At 44.2% G+C, this 24,560-nt stretch overlaps 1 protein-coding gene across 1 annotated transcript; it reads left to right on the forward strand.

Moving 5' to 3' along the window:
- Positions 1-7,525: 7,525 nt before the first annotated feature.
- Positions 7,526-22,983, forward strand: CPOX (coproporphyrinogen oxidase). Its single transcript, XM_073307878.1, has 7 exons — positions 7,526-8,017; positions 10,375-10,518; positions 11,700-11,810; positions 13,191-13,332; positions 17,133-17,351; positions 20,269-20,373; positions 21,070-22,983. Exons 1-7 carry the CDS (start codon positions 7,570-7,572, stop codon positions 21,155-21,157), a joined length of 1,257 nt encoding a protein of 418 aa, XP_073163979.1. The 5' UTR covers positions 7,526-7,569; the 3' UTR covers positions 21,158-22,983.
- The last annotated feature ends 1,577 nt before the right edge of the window (positions 22,984-24,560 follow it).

The following is a 24,560-nucleotide window of genomic DNA, read 5'->3' on the forward strand; positions in this document are numbered from 1 at the left end:
GTCAGGGGAATGGGAGCTGGGTAATGGTTTTTTGTCACAGTATATGTGTTCCCTGTCTGCTGTTCTCTTGTCTCTTCACAGGTATACCAAGGATTCCCAGCCTCTCCCCTTGATCTCTCCCTTACACTCCTTACAGCCCGGTAACTCAGTGCTTGTTTGTACCTGGAAAGACGAGCCTCTCCAGGAAAAGTGGAAAGGACCCTATACCGTCCTGCTGATCTCCCATACAGTGGCAAAAATCAAGGGACACAAGAACTGAATCCATCACTCTCGTCTGACGGCAGTACCCGCCCCCTTGTCAGCAGAACAGTGGACCGTCCAACCTGCTGACTCCTCATCTAGTGACGATCTCGGGCTAAAGCTACTGTTTAAAAGACACAAATAGTGGGCACCTTAACGCTAAAATGGGCCCACCCAGGTACTAAAGACCCTGGGTTAAAAAGACTCTGGTGATAATTAATTGGGTAACATTGTTATTCTCTGTATTGGTATTTCCAAACTGTGCATATCGGGAGCATAACTCCTTTGTTTCGCTTGCGTACCATGTTGCTACTTTAACAAACCAAACTGATTGCTGGGTATGTGTTCCAACTCCACTGTCCCCCAAAACGGGAATGCCCCTTGACATGCTGCCCTTGACCCTAGCAGAATTAGCCGCCACCAAAGAGCAGGAAAGAATGGACTCGCCGTTCTGGAACAAGACCTCTTTACAGCAAGCCACCTATCAGGACCAGGAGTATTCAGTTGCAGTACTCACTGAGGGAGTGTTATGTTTTACCTGAAACTAATCTGATCACTATGGGCGTCCTGTGGGGAAAAGCTCCTGTGTTATTACACAGTGGGCTGATGGGTATTGGATAAAGACCAAAAGGGGAGGCCAACAGTGTGGGTGTAATGGTTCCTCCCCTTTTAGGGAAACTCTTACAAATAATCTTACCACAAAAGAAAGGTTTGGAAATGTAACTTGCCGTCCAGTTAACATCTCCAATGTAGCAAGCCAATGGTGGGTTTGTAGTGGTCCCTATGGCGAGTGTAATTTGAACGGCACAATTAGAAACACCCCCACTTGTACCCAATCAGGAGGATGGGATTCCCCCTTAGGGGCATATGAACTGTTTGGAAAAGCAGCCAAAGCAGCCTTAAATATCCCAGGAATCCCCTTAAGAAACGGTCCTTACTGGGCCCTACAGGGTCACTATTTTGTATGTGGCCGAAAGGCTTACAAGGTGCTGCCAGCCAACTGGACAGGTAGCTGTTATATAGCTCATGGAGTTCCTCATCTGTCAATAACTGCCACACTGCCCAAAGAAAAGATTAGAAATGCCTGAGACACCCCTGTTGAGTTACAAGAAAAGACCCTGCGGCAACTGACTACGGCATTGGAGGGCAATATGAAGAATTCCCTCACAACCGAGAAGTTCGTAGGGTGCTCTGTACTGGGAATAGCGCCACTGTTTACCGGGCCAGCCATGGCATGCATAGGCCGCTATACTGTAAGGCTGCAAATGGTACTTAAAAAAGTGGCCTTAAAATTAAAGGACTCGGTTAGTAATTTAAAATTAGCAGTAAAAACATTAAATAAAAAGGTGCAGCAGCTCAGGACGTTTTCCCTCCAAAACAGGCTGGCTTTGGACTATCTCTTGGCATCCCAAGGAGGGGTTTGTGCCCTCGTCGGGCCCCAATGTTATGTATATATAAATAATAGCAGTTATCAAATCTATGAAAAGGTGGTACAAGCTGAGGCCCATGCCCGAGCTGGAGCACAGGTTGCCTATACTGCCCCAGAGAGCGATTAGTTGCAAACCTTGTTTTCAGGCTGGGGTTTGTCGTCTTGGCTTAGTGGTTTATTCAGCCTGTTATTAAAACTTTTCTTTCCTGTATTGCTTGTATTACTGGTAGTATGCTGTGCAGTATCATGTGTTAGGGCCCTTTTGCAAAAGTTAATAAGTCATTCTCTTCAGGGCTATCACAAAGTGCTTATGCAAAGTCCTATTGTAAAGAAATAAGTAGCTTAAGTGAGAAAACTCAGAGCCAAGGTTGTTGAGTGTTCTCAAAAGGGGGAGTTGTTGGGGACACTGGGGCATGGCCACTAGGTAACTCGAGGGGATGGAAGACCACGAGTGTTGATGAAGCCCCCTCGCACTAGACCCAAGTGTCCTTGGCCCCCCCTCCCGCCGGGAGGCACTCGCAGCAGCTCTGCATACTAGGCCCAAGTGTCCTTGGCCCCCCCGCCTGGAGGCACACACAGCAGTTATGCTGAGAATCTGCAACAATATGTTGCAGAGTCAGACTGCCTGAAACTAAGCAAGGCCAAACAGGGCAGATATGGAAGAACAATGCTGAATAAAGCAGCTTTATGTATGGTCTAAGAAATGATGCAAAGAACAAGGGCACTAGCTGGGAACTGGATTGGCTGGCTATATGGATACTTAGGGCAGCTTGCTATTGGATAAGTATGCTGGGACAAAAGGATGTATAAAAGCCTGTGAAACTTCCTGCTCTGTGTGCAGGATTTGAGATTTTATTCTCCCTGTACCTTTTTGCAGCTGCAAATAAACTTTTCTCCTTCTCCACCCCGTTGTGATTATTGGGTGTAGCACACCGGGTAGCAAACCAACCCAAGCTGTTGTTTAGCCTCTCGGCACTGGGTGCCGGCAACAATGATGAAAACAACAATAGGCTTATGTTTAAAAAAGTACAGGTAACAAATCTGTTTTATTTGTAATAAAACAAAACTCTTGTAGATCAGTTTAGCTCAGTACCATTATACAGTGTTATACTGTCACTTACGTGTTTGCTTGGGGGAAAATGTGGCTTTATTTGTTAACTAAAGTCTTTTGTCTTTGTGCTAGTCAGTTCATTGTACTAATTGATCATTGATGTTGCTTCCCATTCTGACTTCAAGTCACCTGAAAAAGTAGCTAATCAGTACACTGGATTTATCATTTTACTAACCAGGCCAAGATGTACTTTCCTCTATCTGTATTCAGCTGTAATAAAATGAACCTCTAAAATATATGGAGATATTAGGTATGGCAGTGGCAGGTGTTGAAGAGGGTGTGGCATTTGGCCCTACACTGACCCATTCCCTTACTGTTCCAACTTTTTGTTTTGTTAGAACTATCCAGTGCAGGGGCGGGCAAACTTTTTGGCCTGAGAGCCACATCGGGGTTGTGAAACTGTATGGAGGGCCGGGTAGGGAAGGCTGTGCTTCCCCAAACAGCCTGACCCCTGGCCCCATCCGCCCCCTCCCACTTCCTGCCCCCGACTGCCCCCCTCAGAACCCCTGACACATCCAGTCCTCCCCCCTGCTCCTTGTTCCCTGATCACCCCCTCCCAGGACACCCCGTCCCTAACCGCCCCCCCTAGACCCCATCCCCTATCTAACCCCCTCTGCTCCCTGTCTCCTGACTTCCCCAACCCCTATCCACCCTCCGACAGGCCCCCCTGGGGCTCTGTCTATCCAACCCCCCATTCCCCGTTCCCTGACCGCCTCCCCAGAACCTCTGCCCCATCCAACCGCCCCTGCTCCCTGTCTCCTGACTGCCCCCTGGAACTCCCCGCCCCTTATCCAACTCCCCGCTCTCTGCCTCCTTACCATGCCACTCAGAGCAGCAGGAGTTTGCAGCACCACCGCCCGGCTGGAGCCAGCTATGCTGCCGTGCTGCCTGGCAGGAGCAGCGGGCCAGAGCACTGACGGCATGGCACACTGAGGCTGCGGGGGAGGGAGAACAGCAGGGGAGGGGCCGGGGGCTAGCCTCCCTAGCCGGGAGCTCAGGGGCCGGGCAGGATGGTCCCACGGGCCATAGTTTACCTACCTCTGATCCAGTGCCTGAACTTTACAGATAAAAAGATTTCCTCCTGCTCCCACTCAAGTCAATGGAAGAATTCTCAATAATTTAAACAGGAGCAGGCCTGTAAATATGCTAAATAAACATGTACTCAAATAAGAACTCATATTCTATATAGAATGATATTGCCAGTTCACAATAAAAAGATCAATCCTGTAAGCCCATGTCCATATGAATAGGCCCTTTGCAGTCCATGGGATCTTTCAGAAGAATACATTTTTGCAGGTTTAGGCCCTGTCATAAATATAAAGGGAAGGGTAAACACCTTTAAAATCCCTTCTGGCCAGAGGAAAAACCCTTTCACCCGTAAAGGGTTAAGAAGCTAGGATAACCTCGCTGGCACCTGACCAAAATAACCAATGAGGAGACAAGATACTTTCAAAGCTGGAGGGCGGGGGGGAGAAACAAAGGTTCTCTCTGTCTGTGTGATGTTTTTGCTGGGAACAGAAAAGGAATGGAGTCTTAGAATTTAGTAAGTAATCTAGCTAGATATGCACTAGATTCTGATTCCTTTAAATGGCTGAGAAAATAGCTGTGCTGAATGGAATGGATATTCCTGTTTTTGTGTCTTTTTGTAACTTAAGGTTTTGCCTAGAGGGATTCTCTATGTTTTGAATCTGATTACCCTGTAAGATATTTACCATCCTGATTTTACAGAGGTGATTCTTTTACTTTTTCTTCTATTAAAATTCTTCTTTTAAGAACCTGATTGCTTTTTTCATTGTTCTTAACATCCAAGAGTTTGGGTCTGTGTTCAACTATGCAAATTGGTGAGGATTTTTATCAAGCCTTCCCCAGAAAAGACCAGTGTGGGGTTTGGGGATGATTTTGGGGGGAAAGACGTTTCTAAGCGGGCTCTTTCCTGGTTATATATCTGTTAGACGCTTGGTGGTGGCAGCAATAAAGTACAAGGGTAAAATAATTTGTACCTTGTGGAAGTTTAACCTATGCTGGTAAAAATAAGCTTAGGGGTTTTTTCATGCAGGTCCCCACATCTGTACCCTGAAGTTCAGAGTGGGGAAGGAACCTTGACAGGCCCAAACAAAAAAAGAAACCTCTACTCATACAAGCAGCCCTTGCCCACATGAGTAGTTGTATTAACTTCAGTGTGATTATTTGCATGGAAAAGTATTACTTAGGTGAGCAAGGGTTACAGAAGAAGGGTCCTAACTTTTTTCTGTATCAGGTAGAACCTACAGTGATATTGGTGGAATATAGGTTCATTACTCACAGCTCCCTAACGCAGCCCTTTCCTGATATTAAGAAAAGCAAAACAAAAGATAAATTAACAGAAGGCGAGACACTAGTGAAAGCCAAGGCCCTATGGAACTTTGTTATCAACATGTTCTATCAGTTCAACATTAGTCTCTCCAGCTTTTTTTCTTATAGGAGTAAAAAAAAAAAAAAGGCCTTTCCTTGTTTTTCTTACCCTTTTTTGTGGTTACATCATTACTACAATATTGGATTTTGAAACATAACCCCATGTTCAGTAGTAACAAATGGACAGATGCCAAAATAGATGAGACCTTATGTATATTAATAATTTGCATTATTGTAGTACATACTAGGCCCCATGTGCTGGGCACTGTACATACACATCATCAGAGCCAGTCCCTGCCCCAAGAGCTTGCAATTTAAATAGATAAAACAGACCACAGTTGGGAAAAGAGGCAAAGTGACTTGCTTAAGGTCACACAGGAAGTCAATGGCAGCACCTGAAAAAGACTAGTCTCCTGTCTCCCAGCCCTGTCCCCTCCCTGTTAGTTCATGTTGCCTCTCCAGCTATCCCTACCTTCGATTCCTGGTTCTGTCAAGTCACTAAACTCTGTCTCTCAGTTTCCTCAGCTGCAAAATGAAGATGATGATACATTCCCACCTTTGTAAAGTGTTTTGAGGCCTTAGGACAAAAGGTACTATGTGATCATTATTATTAAAATTACTACATAGGATGAACAACATTACCAAGATGCCACTGAAACTAATTTTTCCATTCCTGACTGATTTTTACCTGTGCAGCTTTAACAAAATTAACAGGGGTTTTTTTTTGTTTGTTTCTTTTGCATTTAATATACAATAGTAATTTGCTAGTAAACTATGAACTTAACATTCTAAAATATACTTGATTACATCATCTCTGGAGGTTCAAATTAAAAACGCCAGCAGATGGTAGTGACTGGGTGTGGGGGGGTAGAGGGTGAGAAAACCTGGATTTGTGCTGGAAATGGCCCAACTTGATGATCACTTTAGATAAGCTATTACCAGCAGGACAGTGGGGTGGGAGGAGGTATTGTTTCATATTCTCTGTGTGTATATAAAGTCTGCTGCAGTTTCCACGGTATGCATCCGATGAAGTGAGCTGTAGCTCACGAAAGCTCATGCTCAAATAAATTGGTTAGTCTCTAAGGTGCCACAAGTACTCCTTTTCTTTTTGCGAATACAGACTAACACGGCTGTTACTCTGAAACCTGAATAGTCTGTGCGATACATACAGAGTCTAGTGAATAGGGCACTGCATGAGGCATCAGAAGACTATGGATGGTTCTATTCCTGGATCTGCCATGGATCTGCTGTGTCACCTTGGGCAAGTCACTCCACTTCTGTCTTGTCTATTTAGATTGTGAACTCTTCGGGGCTGGGACTGCCTCTCACTATATTTGTACGGTGTCTAGCACAATATGGTTTGTAGGGACTACTTCAATACAAAGAACGACAATTTATAGTCATAGCCCAATTAGCTAATTCTTTGGGCCACCAAAGCTCACCCAAAAAGCAGTGCAGGGCTCCAGTAGATGCACTTGCTATTGTTAAGCCAACAGTAAGTAATCCGAATTCTCAGTGAATTCAAAAATTACTTCAAAGTTTTTCTGATGTAACTCAGAGATATAAAACTCTAGTTACTTTTATTAAAACTGGGTTGACACAAACTATGTATTTTAGCAGCCAAATTCTTGTGCCTGGGAAATCACAGGACAGTTGAATAAAGTAACAAGTAAAAGTTGCTTTTCTCAGCATCCAGGACAGATCGGTACCATTGACAGTCGGCTTTCTCTGATCAGTTGATTTGTTTGTAAGATACATTATAAAGCTCTGCTGGAGACTTCCGAGAGCGTATCCCACAGAGGGTTGGAGGAGCCATTCAGTTAGCGTGGCATCAGTTTTGGTCAGGGGGCATGCTCTGGATCTGATCTCAAGGGCCGCTTCTCCGCAGCCTCCAAGTCTTCAGGGGACGAATGCTCACACGCCCGTTGTCACCTCGCCGGTGAGAACAATAGTCACTCGTGTGAACGCTACGGCAGCCCTGCCTTGGGCAGCAACCGCTGGGTCGGTGGGGGATTGACCCCCGCCCTGCACCAGGCACCGAGCGGTTCTGTGGGGATTACCGCACTCTGCAGCCCCGCTGCTGGGGACGCCGGACGCGCCTGATTACGCTGCCCCCCTCCCTCAGCACTCTGCAGCACCCGCCGGGTTCAGACGCCCCCGCAGCCCGTGTCCGGCGCGAGCGAGACGCCCCGCCCCGCCCCATCGTTCTCGGGTGGCCCGCAGCCCTCTCCCCCGCCCCTCCCTGCTGCCGCCGCCGCCGCCGCCGCCGCTGGGGGCTGTAGTGCGGCGCAGCGCCCTGGGCGGCGGGAGCGGCCGGCGCCGGAACTACATTTCCCGGCATGCCGTGCTCGGAGCGCCGCTGGCTGGCGCAGGCGGCGCGCGGGCGGCTGCTCCCGCCATGTCGCTGCTGCTGCGCGGGGCTGGGGGCGCCCGGGGCGCGCTGCGTCCATGCTGCCCGTGGGGCCGCGCCGCCTCCCGCAGGGGGCTCAGCTCCTCCTCCGGCGCCGGGGTCCGGCCCGGGCGGCGCTCGCTGCTGGCCGGGCTGGCGGGGGCCGCGGCGGCGCTGGCCGGGCTGGGGCTGGCGCGGCGGGCGGAGATGGTGTCGCGGGAGCCGGTGGCGCCCAGCCTGAGGGAGGCGGCGGAGGACGAGGACGAGCTGTCCCGGCGCTGCGGGGATTTCATGGCCCCGCCGGTGAGCGGGCTGCGGGAGCTGCGGAGCCGGCGGCAGGACGTGCGGAGCCGCATGGAGATGCTGATCATGGAGACCCAGAGCCAGGTGTGCCGCGCCCTGGCCCAGGTGGATCGCGGCGCCGCCTTCACCGTGGACCGGTGGGAGAGGAAAGAAGGTGACGAGCCGCGGGGGCCGGGGAGCGGGGCCGAGGGGGCCGGGCCCGGAGTGGGAGCCTGGCTGCGCGCACCTGGGGGGTGAGTTGCACGCATGGTGGGCGGACCGGAGAATCCTTACGGGGTGTCTGTGCCCGGCCGCACGTACTCCGGGTATAACAACAAGTTGACAGGTGGGCGATCAGACCGCAAACCCACGGTGAAGCCGCACCCTGGGTAGATCGTGCCGACCGCTAAGATACGGGAGGGGATTGTTTCTCTTCCACGCTTTCCCAGCTTGTCATGAGCAGGGTGGGAAGCGGGTCCTCCGGGTGTTAATCATTTGGTCCGTCAGGGGCAGATCCGCACATCACATTACCACTGATCAAAGAAAAAGAGGGGTGCCAAAAGGAGGCATGCTCATGTGTGCATCATCTGGAGAATGTTGTATCTGATTGACCCTTCCTCTGGCCTCTTTCCTTTCCAATATCAGAGCTCTGCTGCACCCTGAAAATAAATTAGGAATTCCTAGGAACAGGTCTTTGTGTCTCTAGCAATTAAGCAATCACTTCCCACCCAGTGTAAAATAAAATGTGTTATGTTAAGCCAAAAAGAATGTTGAGTAATTCTCTTGTAAAATATTGCAGTCATCAGTTGTTGCCAAACAGGGTAGAGTTGTTTGAGGTATGGACAGATTCTGTTTTATTATGATGCTTTTCTTGTAGATACCACATTTCTGCCTCTACTCTCCAAGGCATAAATTCTGGGCATTTCTCACAGTCACACACAGATTCTAAAAGGGACGATATAAATGGTTAAGGCTTGAAAAATTTACCAGACACATACTACATAGAAAAACAAACCTACTGTACAAAAGAAGGCTAGGCCCTACCAGTGAGTCCAGAATAAAGGTATTAGTGAGAAGTCTGGCTCTATCCTGAGTCCTCTCCAGCTCCAGGGAAGAGAAGGGTTGCTGGGATTTCTACCAGGATGCTTTCCACGTACCCTGCTTGATGGGGGGGACCTCTATCTTCTGTATTTGCCTTTGATTAGTAGGTGTCTGATAAATGTGAAGATCCCTCTTCCTTGAATTGCAAGAAGTTGTTGTTTTCCATCTGCCCCCTCCCCCCAGACCTACCCCTTCTCAGTAGCCTCCTGACTGCTGGAGGCAAAAGAGAGGTTTATTTTGAATCCTCCTTTCTTCCTACTCCCTTTCTCCTGAACATCTCCAGTACTTGCATATATGGTTCCTCCTTGCTTTCCCAAGCAGCAGTGTGAAACTGACATGGTTTGTGACAGTTTTGTTATTCCATTCAGGGTTCTGAATAGCAGCAGAGAAGCTGAATGGAGCCTTCTTATTCAAAGACTACTGCTGCTCTGGAAAGTTATGAATAGCTGTGGAAGCAGCCGTGTTTCAGAGTAGCAGCCATGTTAATCTGTATTCGCAAAAAGAAAAGGAGTACTTGTGGCACCTTAGAGACTAACCAATTTATTTGAGCATAAGCTTTCGTGAGCTACAGCTCACTTCATCAGAAGCACAGAAGCTGTCTGAAAGTCTAGTGTAATCTTCCTGAATTCTCCGTACATTTCACAGATTCGCTTCACAATCATAAGAGCTAGATTTTTGTTTTAAATGAAACTAAGTTCTGTACAAGCCCCCGTACTTGCCAGGGAATATTTCACTATTCCTGCTGACAAGTGGGAGAGTGAGAATGGATTTTTCAAGGCTTCTAACTGATTTGGAGCAATCATAGTATTTTAAAATGAGAAGTTTTGATAAAATGTGTCCCTTAATGAGTGACAATGAATGACTGAGAATGAAGTGTGATATTAATTACAGTCTTTGGTTTCACTTTGGAGATGTGGAACGGCTTAAAACAAATTCAAATTCAGAAGAGAGTACTAATGGTACTTAAGCTGACCATTTAATCTTGCCACTTATGTAACTTGGGTCATCGGGAGGGTTTTTTATGGCGAAAACTCTGCTGCACAACTGAAGTCAAAATCTGGCTGTTTGTTTCTATTCACAGTTACAAGTGAGTCTGGTTTATAGTTCTGTTTCTAGCCAGGTTCTAGTAACTCCAGACTTCACTGTGTTTCCAGTGACCGAATACATGGGCTCTCTAGGTACTTCACACAATCTATAGTCAGCCTGTAAAATTCACTGCTTCAAGAGGTGATTGTCAAATAATAGAGGTGGATCTGTAAAAGAACTAGATAATTTTATCATCAACATCATTTGTAGTTATTCAAGGTAAGCAAAGGAGTCAAGATAGCTCTTGAAGATCTAATGGTCACCTGTACTCTATTAGTCAGTGTTAAGAATTGGCAGGATAAGATGCTTCTGAGACCAAAACTTTCCTGGGCTTGTGTTTAACAGGTGGTGGTGGTATCAGTTGTGTGCTCCAGGATGGCAACGTCTTTGAGAAGGCAGGCGTCAATGTTTCTGTAGTATCTGGGCATCTTTCCGAGGAAGCAGTACAACAGATGAGAAGCAGAGGGAAAACTCTGAAGACCAAAAATGGTAAAACGTTCTACTTAAAACCTAATTGAACCTACAGTGAATTATTGTGTTGGAGACAAATAAGTCCAAACTTCTCTTATCTATGTTTTTATAAACTGCCTTACCCCATCAAACGGATCTTGAAGAAGGCCACATTTCTGAATTAAATTGTCTCTCTTCTCAGTGCTCTACAACTCTTCCTATAGCATGCATGACAGGTTCTAAACATGAACACTCACCTAGGAAGCTTTCAAATCTCCAAAGATTTGAATATCAAAATAAGTTTCACCTCCCTTGTCTTGTTGCTCTATCTTGAGGACAAAAGAAGTGCAGGCAAATTTGTTTGAGCAATTACAAAATCCAGATTAAAGAGGAAAAGGTATGTGGACTATTAAAACAACCTCAAGGTGAAAACAGCATTCATTAATATGATGGCATGTTATGTTTGCCAGAAGAATTATTTTAACTCTTGGCTCCTATTAGCCTTGCAATAACACTAAAGTGTAGTTCAAGTCAAAAAAGGATCCAGTAAAAATGTCATAGTATTCCATATTCTGCCTTCATCTCATATTTGTTCATGAATAAAAATCTTGTTCCGTTACACACAACCCCAGTACAAAAGTACAATTTAGGTTTCTGTTTTTCTAAGGGAACTAAAGGGAACTCCTCCCCTACCCCAAGTCAATTAGAACTTGTTGAGTTGTTTTGTTGCTGAAACAAAAGGCAGAATAGAACCCAGTTTCTCCTGGTCTCCATGCGGTCTTAGTAATACTTCTTTGTCACTGCAGTAAACCAGCATAACTTGGAAGATGCGCCTGGAGCAAGCTTGTAAGCATTTACACTGCTATTTTTGGGTCTCTTTTCTGACCATAAATACACTGTCATAAACGACAGCTCACTGTTGATAACTTGAGCTTGCTTTGCATTTCTCAAATTCCAAATGTTGCTGTTTGTTTGGAGGAGAAAATTGCAAGAGCTGGTATTGTGCTTGTGTGCTGCATTTCAGCATTCACTAGATCTTGATTCTTCAGCTAGCTCCTATGGTCAGACCCATCTAGTAGACATGCTGACTTCAATGACACACCATGCAGAGCCAGTTGCAGAATTGGAGCCATAGTTTGGAAGCCTTCAGGATAAAAGGTGCTGCATGTAAATTGTTCCCGTTCTTAACTACTGCTTTTTATGTATGTGTTGCTGTCTAGGTAAATTGCCTTTTTGTGCCATGGGTGTAAGCTCCGTTATCCATCCAAAGAATCCTCATGTTCCAACTATACACTTCAACTACAGATACTTTGAAATTGAGGAAGCAGACGGTAAGATTTATAATGGTCTGGAGTGTGTACAAATATGGAGTCAAACTTTAAGGATGGAACGTGAGTTAGTGGGTAAAGCACAGGATTACGAACCCTTCTAATTCTGTTTCCAGCTATGCCACAAATTTGTTGTGTAGCATTGAGTAAGTCACTTAACCTCTGAACTCTTGTTTATGTATCTGTAAAATAGTTGTAATAGTTGTATCTATCTTGCAGGTTTTTGCAACTTAATTACTGTTTGTAAATTGCTTCTGACTAATGTGGTTATATAATGTACATGTTATAATTGTTTGTCAATAAACTACACTAAAACATAAATACTTAGAAAAATGCCAGTAATCTCCTAGATACTTTTCCATGACTGATCACTGCAGACCAGACTGATTTTGTCTTTCTCTGTGTTTTAAAAACGGTGGGCATGGAAAATGTTGAAATGTGACTGTGCACTCTAAAATATGCAGGCAGATAAAAGTCATGGCAGAAGAATTCTATATGAAATGAGGTTTATTCACAAAATGGCAGGAATTAGAGCTTGTACATATATATAAACAAGCTCTGTCTCCTGCCACTTCTGTAAATAAACCTCATTTCATATAAAATTCTTCTGCCGTAACTTTTATCTGCCTGGAGATAGATAGATATAGAGGAAACTTACTGCCTTGTAGAGCAGGGGTTTCCAGATGTGGACCCCATCTTAATGCAGTGTGTCTCATAGAGACCACCTCTCCATTCACTATCATACCACCTATTTTCCCTCCCCTCCCTGTCCCATAACTTCCTTGTTGCAACTACATCAATTGCTTTCATGGCAGAACTAATATTAGGAAAGTACTGAGATTATTTTTAACTTTATTTTAATGAAATTTATCAATAGGACTCAAGGAGGAGCGACACCATGTGACCAGTCACCGGTGGTCCATGGACCACAATTTGCAAAACAACTTTTTATAGGAATTGACTCATTTCCCTGCTCATTCCCTTCCTGCTGCAGGGTTAACTTAAACTAATATACTGTATGTGGCTCCTGACTATCATTACAAACCTGAGAGAATTTTTTTTGTAAGCCCATTCAGGATAATAACTATAAAAGACTAACCTTGTGCAATTGATACCACATGAGAATGGGCAGTAGTCAGGTCAACTGATATAATGCTGTACAAACTTTCCTGCTTGGAGGTTTATTTAATAATTGTCAGGATTCATGAGTCATTTTCACCCATATAATATTAGTTTAAACTAAGCATTTACAGTGCTACTTTTAGGTACTCTTGAATTTAATGTTTGAAAGTAGTTGCAATTGTTAGTTTGTATCTGACACCTACCCTTGTATATCATTTGTGTTTGGAAATAAAGCAGTTGTTGCATGTCTGTCTTTTGTAGGCACTAAGCAGTGGTGGTTTGGTGGTGGAACAGACCTGACTCCAACTTACTTGAATGAAGAGGATGCTGTTCATTTTCACAAAACTCTGAAGGAAGCTTGTGATCAGCATAATCCAGAACTGTACCCCAAGTACAAGAAGTGGTATGTGTGGGAGGCGTACTTGAATTGTTTACTTTGGGTCAGATTTTTTTTTCTTTTTTTTTTTCATTTGTGGGAAGGAAGAGGTATCGCACAACAGGCCGTGCTAATGCTGTTGCTTTAAGTTGGTCATTCGCCCACCTCACAAAGCTATTGGGAATCTTGGTTAAGCATCTGAGAGTGATATATAATTAGTCTGGTTTATCAGGGCCATGTTCTGCCCTCTGAGATATATATGAGCAGCTCCCAGTGAACCTCTGCTGGAGCTGCCAGTGTGTATCTGGGTAAAATTTGGCCAGATATGTTTGTAAAGCACTTGGAGATCTCCATTATTCATATGGGACAATATCTCAAATTTGAGTGTCTAAAATTGGGCTCATAAATCGATACTTGTAGCCTGTTTTCCAGAGTTGCTGTGTGACCCCATATCCCTGTCCCTGCCACAGATCTCCTGTGTCAGCTTGGGCAAGTAACTTAACATATGTGTGTCTCATTTTTCCCCACTGGTAAAATAGAGGAAAAAAATAAATGCCCCTGTGAGATAGATGGTAAGGGTCAACTTATTACACCCTGAAAAGAACTGAGATCCTCTGAAGGGAGTGACTGCTGTAGAATCACAAACTAATTTGCTTGCTGCTCTTCATTGAAAAGAGAGTTCTCTACTATGATATGGTCTGTTTGCACTAATAATGTTTTTAATTGCTCTGTTTGCATAATATTACTTGTTGCTGACCTATCTCCTAATAAATAATACTGTACAATATGGCACAATGTCTGACACATGTAACTTGTGCAGGGTTTAGGTGATATAACTCTAAAGAACACACTCGCCCTCTGTTGCAAAAACATTCCCAATTGTAATTATACATGAGTGAAATTGCCAGCTGCTTTATTTATTGATAACAATGCCTTTCAGTCGTGCCTGCTGCCTTCCATATGAGCATCTCAAAGCACGTTACAGATATTAAGCAATTAAACCTAGACCTTCATTCCAGTGCCCTAATTACAAGACCATCTATATCTCCTTGTAACACAACACTACTCAAGCATATTTTTATTTATTTTGTATTTCTGGAGGGAGGGATTGGGGGAAAGTAGCCAGAGATACAGGTATTGGCAGGGGTAGAGGAGGGAGGGAATGTCAGAAAGCAAAACCGTAGACAACTTTCTTCTAGTCTTTATGAAATAGTGTTAGATGTGAGGAGCCACAATGTGGCATCTTAATTTTAGACATTCAGAGCTGCAAAAGACCTGTTGGTTTACCTTGTCCATTCCCTGCCAATGGAGGATTGCAGACCAAAAGTGCCTTGTCCAATTTAATCTCTCTTGTGAATGTGTCAAGCAACTGGGCTTTCATGCCTTCCCCTGGGAGACTATTCCACAGAGCTCTCTGGTGAGAAACATTTTATTTATGGTTCAAGCTGAGAAACTTGCTTCTCTTTTCATTCCTCTGCTCCCAGATATCCTGTACCTTGTTAGCCCTTCCTAAACAATTCCTCTTCCTCGTTGGGGCAAGACCCTCGGGTGCAATTGTCAAAAGGACTCGGAGGTAGTTTAACTCTGCTCTCACTGAAATCCGTAGTAAAACTCCTATTGACTTCAGTGGGATCAGTTGGGATAGCACTGCACTTTTGAAAATCTCACCCCAGCATCTTTGCTGTCAGACAAAGCAGCCAATTACTGGGCTAAATTATATTACTCAGAACTAATTAGGGTGCTTTTTTTGGCCAAGGAGGGAAAGGAGTTTGTCCTTGCTGCATGCAAGGGGAGCATCCTGCTTTGTAAACAGCTGCAGCTTTCAATGACAACTGCATTGGAAGTTCAGCTGTACATCACTTAAAGACACAGATTTAAACTGACTGTCTCTCTCACTTTGGAAGACATAGCTGATGGCGCCCTTTAGTCTTAAAGCATAATGGATTGCTTGCTGCTCTGCATCCAGTGTCTTATCTGCCACAAGCTATGGTATCCAGAGGAAGGGTAACTTCTTTCTGTAAGCTGCCAGCCTTTGTCTGAGTTTGAGAGATAAAGTGGGTGGTGTGCGTTCATTTTTGCTGTTATCTAGGAGGCACGCTAGTTAATGTGCATGTGATGATCTTCTCTTCGAGGAATCTCTTATCTAGTAGGCTATATCCAAGTGCTTCTGTACAGGTTGTTACAGTCCCTTTACTAGATGAGAAAACTATTCAAGCAAGCTACAGAGGTTGAGGATAGCCAGTAGTGTGGGGTATGTCTGCTTAAAGCGTTGACAGATATCCACAAGGAAGGCTGTACAACCGTTACTCATTATCAAGTGATGTATATGTATGCAGGGGGGAGGAGAGAATCTAGTGGAATCAGCATGCACTTCCTTGTTCCTTACTCAGAAGGCAGCCTCAGGGAGGAATACACTCCTTCTCCTCCCATGAGGAGGGGAGATGAATCACTTCCTTCCTATGCAAACAGCCCAACACTCGTGTTTGGTTTAAGAAGCAGTTGTCTAGGGACATACGTGCTGCCCCTGAACCCAACTTTCTCAAATGGAAAAGCTCGCACTTATACTTGCTGTGCTAATTTCTGTCCTAAGTGTCTCATCAGGTTTATACTGTACTCTATGCTCTTCTGTTGAGTTTCACACACTGTCCCACTGCTCTCTAAGGCCTCGTCTACACTGTGGGGGGGAATCAATCTAAATTACGCAACTTCAGCTATGTGAATAACGTAGCTGAAGTTGATGTACTTAGAGCTACTTACCACGGTGTCTTCACTGCAGTAGGTTTACAGCTGACGCTCCCCCGTCGACTTTGCCTGTGCCTCCTGCTCTGGTGGAGTACCGGAGTCGACAGGAGAGCGCTCGGCGGTCGATTTATCGCGTCTTCACTAGACACAATAAATTAACCCCTGCTGGATCAATCGCTCTAGAGGTAAGTGTAGACATTCCGTAAGTTTCACTCTGCACCCACCTTGGAATAAAAAGCTGATTCTCCCACCCAAAGAGAAATGTCTTTCAATTTACAGTAACTTTTCCATCTCAGTGCATGTATGACCCCATATTTTTGTTTTTATTGCTTGAGAGCAGCCATTTCGGGCAGATGTTATGAGATTCTAGTACTGAGAGGGAGAGACCTTGGAGGAACCCTCAGGAAAGGAGATACTGTCCTCTTTTGTCTCAAAATGCACAGCCTGACACTAAGACTTTCTCATTCTGTCTCAAACTTGAAATTGGGCCTGCTTTCATGGGCAAATGTTGCTAAGATTTGTGAATCTTTCAAGTGTTTTTAAAAGAAACTAGTAAAATTGCAAAGGAGAAAGTGTTTTTAGGGAGAACGTGAAATGGCAAAAACTTGTGTGCAATCTTCCACAAAATAAAATGTGAATTTTTATACAGCTCTGGAAACAAGGGCTGCAGAGATCTGTCAGATGTACCTTGGTAAGATTTTCCCCCAGTTTCCTTGGTAAGGTGAAAGGTGTGGACTTATAGCCTTGAAGACTAATGTTTGCATACATAGCCACGTATTTCAAAATCTGCTATTATGCTTGTGTGTACATGTGCAGTAGCAGATTTTCTTTTTAAGATAAGCAGTGTTATGCTTCTTTATACTGAGAGTATGATTTAACCCTTAATGGCAGCTAATGTAGAGCCTAGTCCTGCATGGTGCTGAGCACCTTGAGCTTTCCTTTAAGCCAATGGGCAAAGAGGGCATTCAGTATCTTGCAGGATTTGACCTTTCATCTGCATTTCACCTGTCTAATGTCTGGGGTTTTGATTGTTTTACTCTGAACTTAATGCACTAGCCTTGACATCTGGTTGTTGCTTCTTCCAGGTGTGATGATTACTTTTACATCAAGCACCGTGGAGAGCGAAGAGGGATTGGGGGCATATTCTTCGATGATCTGGACTCTCCCTCAAAAGAAGAAGCATTTCAGTTTGTGCAGAGTTGTGCCAAAGCCATTGTGCCTTGCTATGTTCCCATTGTGAAGAAACACTCCCGTGACCCTTTCACACCAGAGGAAAAGTTATGGCAACAGCTTCGCAGAGGGAGGTGAGTAATGCAGGAACAAAATGTAACATAGTGGAGTTGGGGAAAAGGAGAAAGTGAGACTGGTTCCTCTATGTCATGACACTAGGGAAACTTGCATGTGTCTGGAAAAGTTTTTCCAAGAACTCTTTTGTAACATTCCCACGTTGAATCTTTGCAGATTCACAAAGTTAGGTTTTTTTTTTTTGGTTTTTTTTTTGGTTTTTTGGTTAAAAAACATAAAAGAAATGCAGTTGTACCAATTTAAGTAGGATATTCAGGGTTGTTGTGTTGGGTTTTTTTGGGGTGTTTTTTTTTTTTAACCTTTTAAAGGACTTCAGGCTAATTCCATTTTAGAAGTATAGGATCCTATACTTCTTTGCCAGTACAAACTGAACTCTTCATAGTGAATAAAGTATTTTTTGCCTTAAGAGATTTCTTTTGCATAGTCTGAAATCCTTGGAACTCTCAAGAGTTCAAAGAGAGTCTCTTGAGCACTGCCAGTGATGCTCATTATTAAAACATGAGGTTTTTAAACTAAGAGGAAATTGGCCATCCCTACTGGTACAGCGCTTGTGTTTTAATGTTCTGTAATGAGGTGAGTATGGGGACAATGGTAAATAATAGACTAGGAAAAATCAGGCCATCCATTTCCTGCATTTCTTAAAAGTAATAAAGTGCTTTATGTAGAACGTTCCTTTTTAATTTCTCTCTCACCTTAGAAGAGGCCCATCTTTATGATAGTGAAATTTAGTGAGGCAAGATGTCTTGCAGGATAATATTGTAGGTGGGCTTTCAAATGGCTTTTGTCACTAGATACAAAATGAGAAGGAGCTACTGCTTATATGGCACTCCTTAAATACCTTGCTCTGGCAAAACTCCTTCTCTGTTGACTTAGAAATTCTCTGTAGCATAAGAAATCTGAAGGGACTGAGAATCCCCTGTAAATGTCAGCTGTAATCCTATTATTAATTGCTGTGATACGTACTTCTTTCCTCCTTTTACTCCACCATTTCTATTCAAAGCATTTATTGCTATTTCTTATTGTCCGGCTTCCTCCCTTTCTTCAAAGAAAGTGAATGAACCAGTAAACGAATATAGAAGATATAGAAAAGAATAAGACTGCATTTGAGTTTTGGTCTCTGTCCTACAGCCTTTACTCACCTGAGCAGTCCTACTTACTTTAATGGGACTACTCACATGAGCAGGGCATTGTAGGATCAGGCCCATAGAATGGTTGTGGCAAACTCTGGAGGGTTATGGGAAAATGGGTTTCCATTAGGTTGCAGCCAAGACCCTACTAGGCTGCTGTTTGATCTCCCTGCAGAGCCTTGGGCTAGGTTATCTTCACTCCTCTGCATGAAGATAAGGAGTCCCTCCCCTCACTGTCCCTCTCTTAAAGTGTCTGGTTGTTAAGATAGCCGCTTCTGAATTGTAGGGGCTCTTTTCAGTGCCGTGAATGCTGGAGCAAGACAGTGAAAGCAGAGTGGCTGCTTCTGTGCCATGCAGGGTCCTGCAGGGTCCCTGCACTCTCCCATTTGAGGGGCTGAGGCAAAGAACAATAACAGAGACAGCTGGGCCACAACAGTGCTTCAGGTGTCCCAATCTGCATGTTGACCACTGCTTATGGAATACACCATGTGCCTCAGGAAGTGTCTCCGAGCTTTAGCATTTAGGTGGGGATTGAGCTTTTTGTAATCTGTCTTGAATGCTTTCCACTAAAATTTTATCTTAATTCCCTTCTTTCTTAATTCTGTACAAGAGAGTTGTGTCCACTTTTGCACTGGCAGGTGCTACCTCATTCCTGTATTTTAAATCATGAAGTGAGGTTCTTGTCTTTTATATAGCTTTTACTTTTAAATCTCTGTCTATAGCTACTCTTGGGGTCAATGCTTGGAATTTTGAGTGGGTGTTTTAGCCCAGCAATTCGGGCAGGACAAGCCCAGTACAGCCTGGACAGAGTTCAGACAAGTTTTGGCAGTGGGGGCTGGGGTGGGGTTGGGAGGCAGGTGTTACTGAACAACATAGCTTCCTTTTTCCAAATCCCCTGCCTCACACTCTCTGCCACTGTTCTGGGATGCTGGGCATTTTATAATTCCCTGCAGCTGACTCTGCCCTACACATCCTTGTATAAGTGCTGGGTAGCTGCAGGTCTTTCTCAGAGGGAGACTGTTTACCCTTTCCCTATTAGCTATAGGACAGGGCCACCACAGATCCTTACAATAGTCAAAAGGGAGTCTTGCTGGATGAGCTCCTTTGGAAAATGTCCCCTGTTGTGTAAAGAACTGCATGCTGGGAAGATCAGTGTTTTAAGGGCACGTGGCCCCTTTGGACAGAAAGGTTGCCCAGAACATGATGGCTGTAAATTTATTAAGTAGCTGTTTCATTAGAAAACTTCATCTGGAGATTTGCTAAAGATTTTGCTGCCTCCATCTTGTATCTTATTTAGGAGGCAAATATGGCTTCAGATTGTAACTGTGAAGAGTTTCTATTGAGAGTTTAACCAGACTGCATATTGTGCATTGCCTTTGTGGTTATTGGTGAACTGGGTCTGTGGCTTGCAGGGTTGGTTCCAATATTCTCTCAAATAGTTGTTCAAGAATGGCGTAGACGTTCACTGTTGAGTCACTGAGTTGACAGTGAATTCATTTGACTTATTTGGAAACCTCCCGTTCTTGTTTTGTGATGCCTGCGAGTGCAGTAAAAGTCTCTACTTCCTGTTGTTGTTCACAGGGGGACAAGGGTACATATTCATTCCTGCATATATGCTGCAGTGGGACAGCTGGTCCCCAAACTGGTGTTCTTTGTTCTGGTGTCTTCAGGGTCAAGGAGACTGAAACACACTATTGTTTGCAGCCTTCTGCTACTTGCAAACATCAACCTGTGTGACAATAAATTTGTTTTTGTGCTAACCCTTTGTGTCTGTGTTATTCCCCCACAGGTATGTGGAGTTCAATCTTGTTTATGACAGAGGTACAAAGTTTGGCCTTGCAACGCCAGGATCTAGGATTGAAAGCATTCTTATGTCTCTGCCACTGACTGCCAGGTAAGGGAAAAGTTGCATGTTTTTCACATGCTAGAACACTTTTCTTTCCTGCTGTCCAGTCTTGGCCAGGTATTGGCAGCAGGAAATGTACCTCATACATACCTGCAGACCATATATCACTCCCCAATCCTACTTTTGTGAAACCAGCATGTTGCTGGGGTGGACTGATTTTATATGCTGAAGTACTTGGAAACTGCTTTCCTTCACTACCTGAAAAGTAGTTCCTAATAAAAGAATGAGAAAATGGAAAAGGTTAAATACTCTCTACTGCTTGGAATATTTTTAACTATTTTTTCCACAGCCCCCCATACACTTTTATGGTTCCCTGCCGTTTCAGCAGCAGCTTGTTGCTTAGTGGACTATTTTACCTTCATTTTTAACCTTGGATTATTGCAGAGCTCTTTATTTATCTTTGACGCTAGACAATGAGCTAAGCAGTGGGTGAAAGGACCACATGCTGCAGTTTGGTGTATTGGGGCAAGAGGGAAGCTGAAACCTACGGTTTCCCCCCCTTAGCTGTTGAATATAATGGGCGTAGGAATATGCGTTCCTAACTGGAGATGACGTTTCAGTTGTGTGTGACTATGCATCCACAGAAAGGCCCAGCCATCCACGTCCAATCAGAACACAGCTTTGGACAAGTGGTGTCCAGCCAGCCAGACTCTAATAGCTGTATTCCCTCTTTGTTGTGTGCAGATGGCAGTACATGCACACGCCGCCAGAGAAGTCCAGAGAAGCTGAAATCCTGGAAGTCCTGCGCAATCCCAAAGACTGGGTGCACTGATGAATAGTGTGAGGGGGATGCTCAACTATAAGCAAACAATATGAAGTCTTACCAACCATTTCACTCAAACTGCCATGGCCTGGCAGTTCCTGTCTGGAATTATGATGTTCTCACGTGCCTTAAAAATGTTGTAAACTTGTCGTCCTTTGCATGGTGGTGAAGTGTTTCACTGGCTGGCCCACTTTTCTCTGTCTGTTGCCTTGTGGTGGGTACGTGAGATATTAGTAGGACCAACTGATGTGTTCAGTAACTGTTTCAATTTGTCTAAACACACAATGGTATAAAATACTATAAAATGTTCCCCTAAAGAATTAGTGTTTTCCAAGCTAAAGGTGAATTGTGCCCTAAATTACACTGCTTGCTGTTAGGAAATTCACAGGAAATTTTAACATTTTAAAAATAATGTTCTTATTTGTTTCACAGTTAAATGAGTCTCTCTGTTCTGGTGCGTATTAAACCTCTTTTTAAATCCAGTTTCAAATACTTTATATCACAGTTATTTTTCATTAAGGGACAGATTTTTAAAGGTATTTTGGTGCCTAACTCCCATTGACCTCAGTGGGAGTTAGGCACACAATTCGATTGTGTGCCCAAATAACTTTTTAAAATCTGGCCCTGCATTCCTAAAAATGTACTAGACAAATGCAATTCCATGGAGTGGTGGTTGCTTTAAAAAACACATCGAAAATCCACTGAAAGCAGGTAGGAAACATTTTACTCTGGGCAAACTAAGGAAGATTAGCTACCTTGCCTTTATTCAGACCTACCAAGCAGAGCTATGTTAAAGACAGACCGCACAGACAAAATAATGAAGCCATACATTTTAAGGAAGGTGTTTTTACTTTAATCATATCCCAGCCATCAAGACTGCAGTGTAAAAAATGTTTTATCAATGTGCTTTGTAGATCAAAAATCCTCTAAGATGTATTAAAATTCACCTTTCCACTAAAATAGAGCAAAACATATGTTTAAGCAAAGCGCTGACCCAAAAGAGGAGGAAATCCATCTATATACTAATTTTTGCACTAGGTTTTATTTACATGAATGTACTTCTGAGATAGTGTCCTTCACTAACTGCTGACTCTGAGGCTTTTAGGGGATGGTGGCAAAGATTGTAGAGAACACTTACTAAAAGAGGGAAGTTGTGACATGCTGCGCTCTACACTCTCACAGAAGAACATCCAACATTGTTAAATGCGGGTGTCTAAAGTTAAGCACTGAAATCCAGGATGCATTCAAAGCCCCTCTCTCCCCAGCCCTTGATTATGTGGAATAGTACCTTACTCCTTGAGTAACTCCGTTCATGTCAGAGGGACTACTTGAGGAGTAAAGCACTACTCAGTATGAACAAGTGACAGACTCTTGCCCTTTCCAGGTCCAAGTATCTAAGGGGGCTTGGTCTAAATAAAGCTGCACCAGTTTAGCTAAAGGTCTGATCTTAAACCAGCTTAGTTAAACTGGTGTAGCTTTGTGTGGCACTATTATATTTACTTCAGCCTGGCTTATAGAAGCTTAGTTTGCACTGACAAATTGAAACCAGGCATAAACAGGTATGAATGGTCACATAGAGACTTGCACTAGTTAACCTGGTTTACTAATTCAGTTAAAGTTAAACCAATGGGCAAACCCCAAGTGGACTGACTTTCAAAGGTGCTCAGAATCTTTGAATATCAGGCCATTTTTTTTAAAGGTATTTTTAGAAACCCAAATCTGAAAAATGTGCCCTCTTTTGTTTTAGCAAGATGGTGTTTGCAGCTTTCTTCTGTTTGCTATTTGACTTGTCATTTGACACTACTGTGAAACTGAATAAAGTGGCTAGAGCTGCAGATGTGTTTGTGTCACTGGTTTCTCATGGTGAAGGAGCATAAATTATGGAAGTAATTAAATCACAGGTACTTCATAGAATATCAGGGTTGGAAAGGAGGTCATCTAGTCCAACCCCCTGCTCAAAGCAGGGCCGATCCCCAATTAAATCATCCCAGTCAGGGCTTTGTCAAGCCTGACCTTAAAAACTTCTAAGGAAGGAGATTCCACCACCTCCCTAGGTAACGCATTCCAGTGTTTCACCACCCTCCTAGTGAAAAAGTTTTTCCTAATATCCAACCTAAATCTCCCCCACTGCAACTTGAGACCATTACTCCTTGTTCTGTCATCTGCTACCACTGAGGACAGTCTAGATCCATCCTCTTTGGAACCCCCTTTCAGGTAGTTGAAAGCAGCTATCAAATCCCCCCTCATTCTTCTCTTCTGCAGACTATACATCCCCAGTTCCCTCAGCCTCTCCTCATAAGTCATGTGTTCCAGTCCCCTAATCATTTTTGTTGCCCTCCGCTGGACTCTTTCCAATTTTTCCACATCCTTCTTGTAGTGTGGGGCCCAAAACTGGACACAGTACTCCAGATGAGGCCTCACCAGTGTCGAACAGACGGGAACGATCACATCCCTCAATCTGCTGGCAGTGCCCCTACTTATACACCCCAAAATGCCATTGGCCTTCTTGGCAACAAGGGCACACTGTTGACTCATATCCAGCTTCTCGTCCACTGTAACCCCTAGGTCCTTTTCTGCAGAACTGCTGCTGAGCCATTCGGTCCCCAGTCTGTAACGGTGCATTGCATTCTTCCGTCCTAAGTGCAGGACTCTGCACTTGTCCTTGTTGAACCTCCTCAGATTTCTTTTGGCCCAATCCTCCAATTTTTCTAGGTCCCTCTGTATCCTATCCCTGCCCTCCAGCGTATCTACCTCTCCTCCCAGTTTAGTGTCATCTGCAAACTTGCTGATGGTGCAATCCACACCATCCTCCAGATCATTTATGAAGATATTGAACAAAACCGGCCCTAGGACCGACCCTTGGGGCACTCCACTCGATACCGGCTGCCAACTAGACATGGAACCATTGATCACTACCCGTTGAGCCCGACAATCTAGCCAGCTTTCTATCCACCTTATAGTCCATTCATCCAGCCCATACTTCTTTAACTTGCTGGCAAGAATACTGTGGGAGACCATGTCAAAAGCTTTGCTAAAGTCAAGGAACAACACGTCCACTGCTTTCCCCTCATCCACAGAACCAGTTATCTTGTCATAGAAGGCAATTAGATTAGTCAGGCATGACTTGCCCATGGTGAATCCATGCTGACTGTTCCTGATCACTTTCCTCTCCTCTAAGTGCTTCAGAATTGATTCCTTGAGGACCTGCTCCATGATTTTTCCAGGGACTGAGGTGAGGCTGACTGGCCTGTAGTTCCCAGGATCCTCCTCCTTCCCTTTTTTAAAGATGGGCACTACATTAGCCTTTTTCCAGTCGTCCGGGACTTCCCCCAATCGCCATGAGTTTTCAAAGATAATGGCCAATGGCTCTGCAATCACATCCGCCAACTCCTTTAGCACTCTCGGATGCAAC

The sequence above is a fragment of the Lepidochelys kempii genome, chromosome 1, assembly GCF_965140265.1.
Source record: "Lepidochelys kempii isolate rLepKem1 chromosome 1, rLepKem1.hap2, whole genome shotgun sequence".
Taxonomy (NCBI): Eukaryota; Metazoa; Chordata; order Testudines; family Cheloniidae; genus Lepidochelys; species Lepidochelys kempii.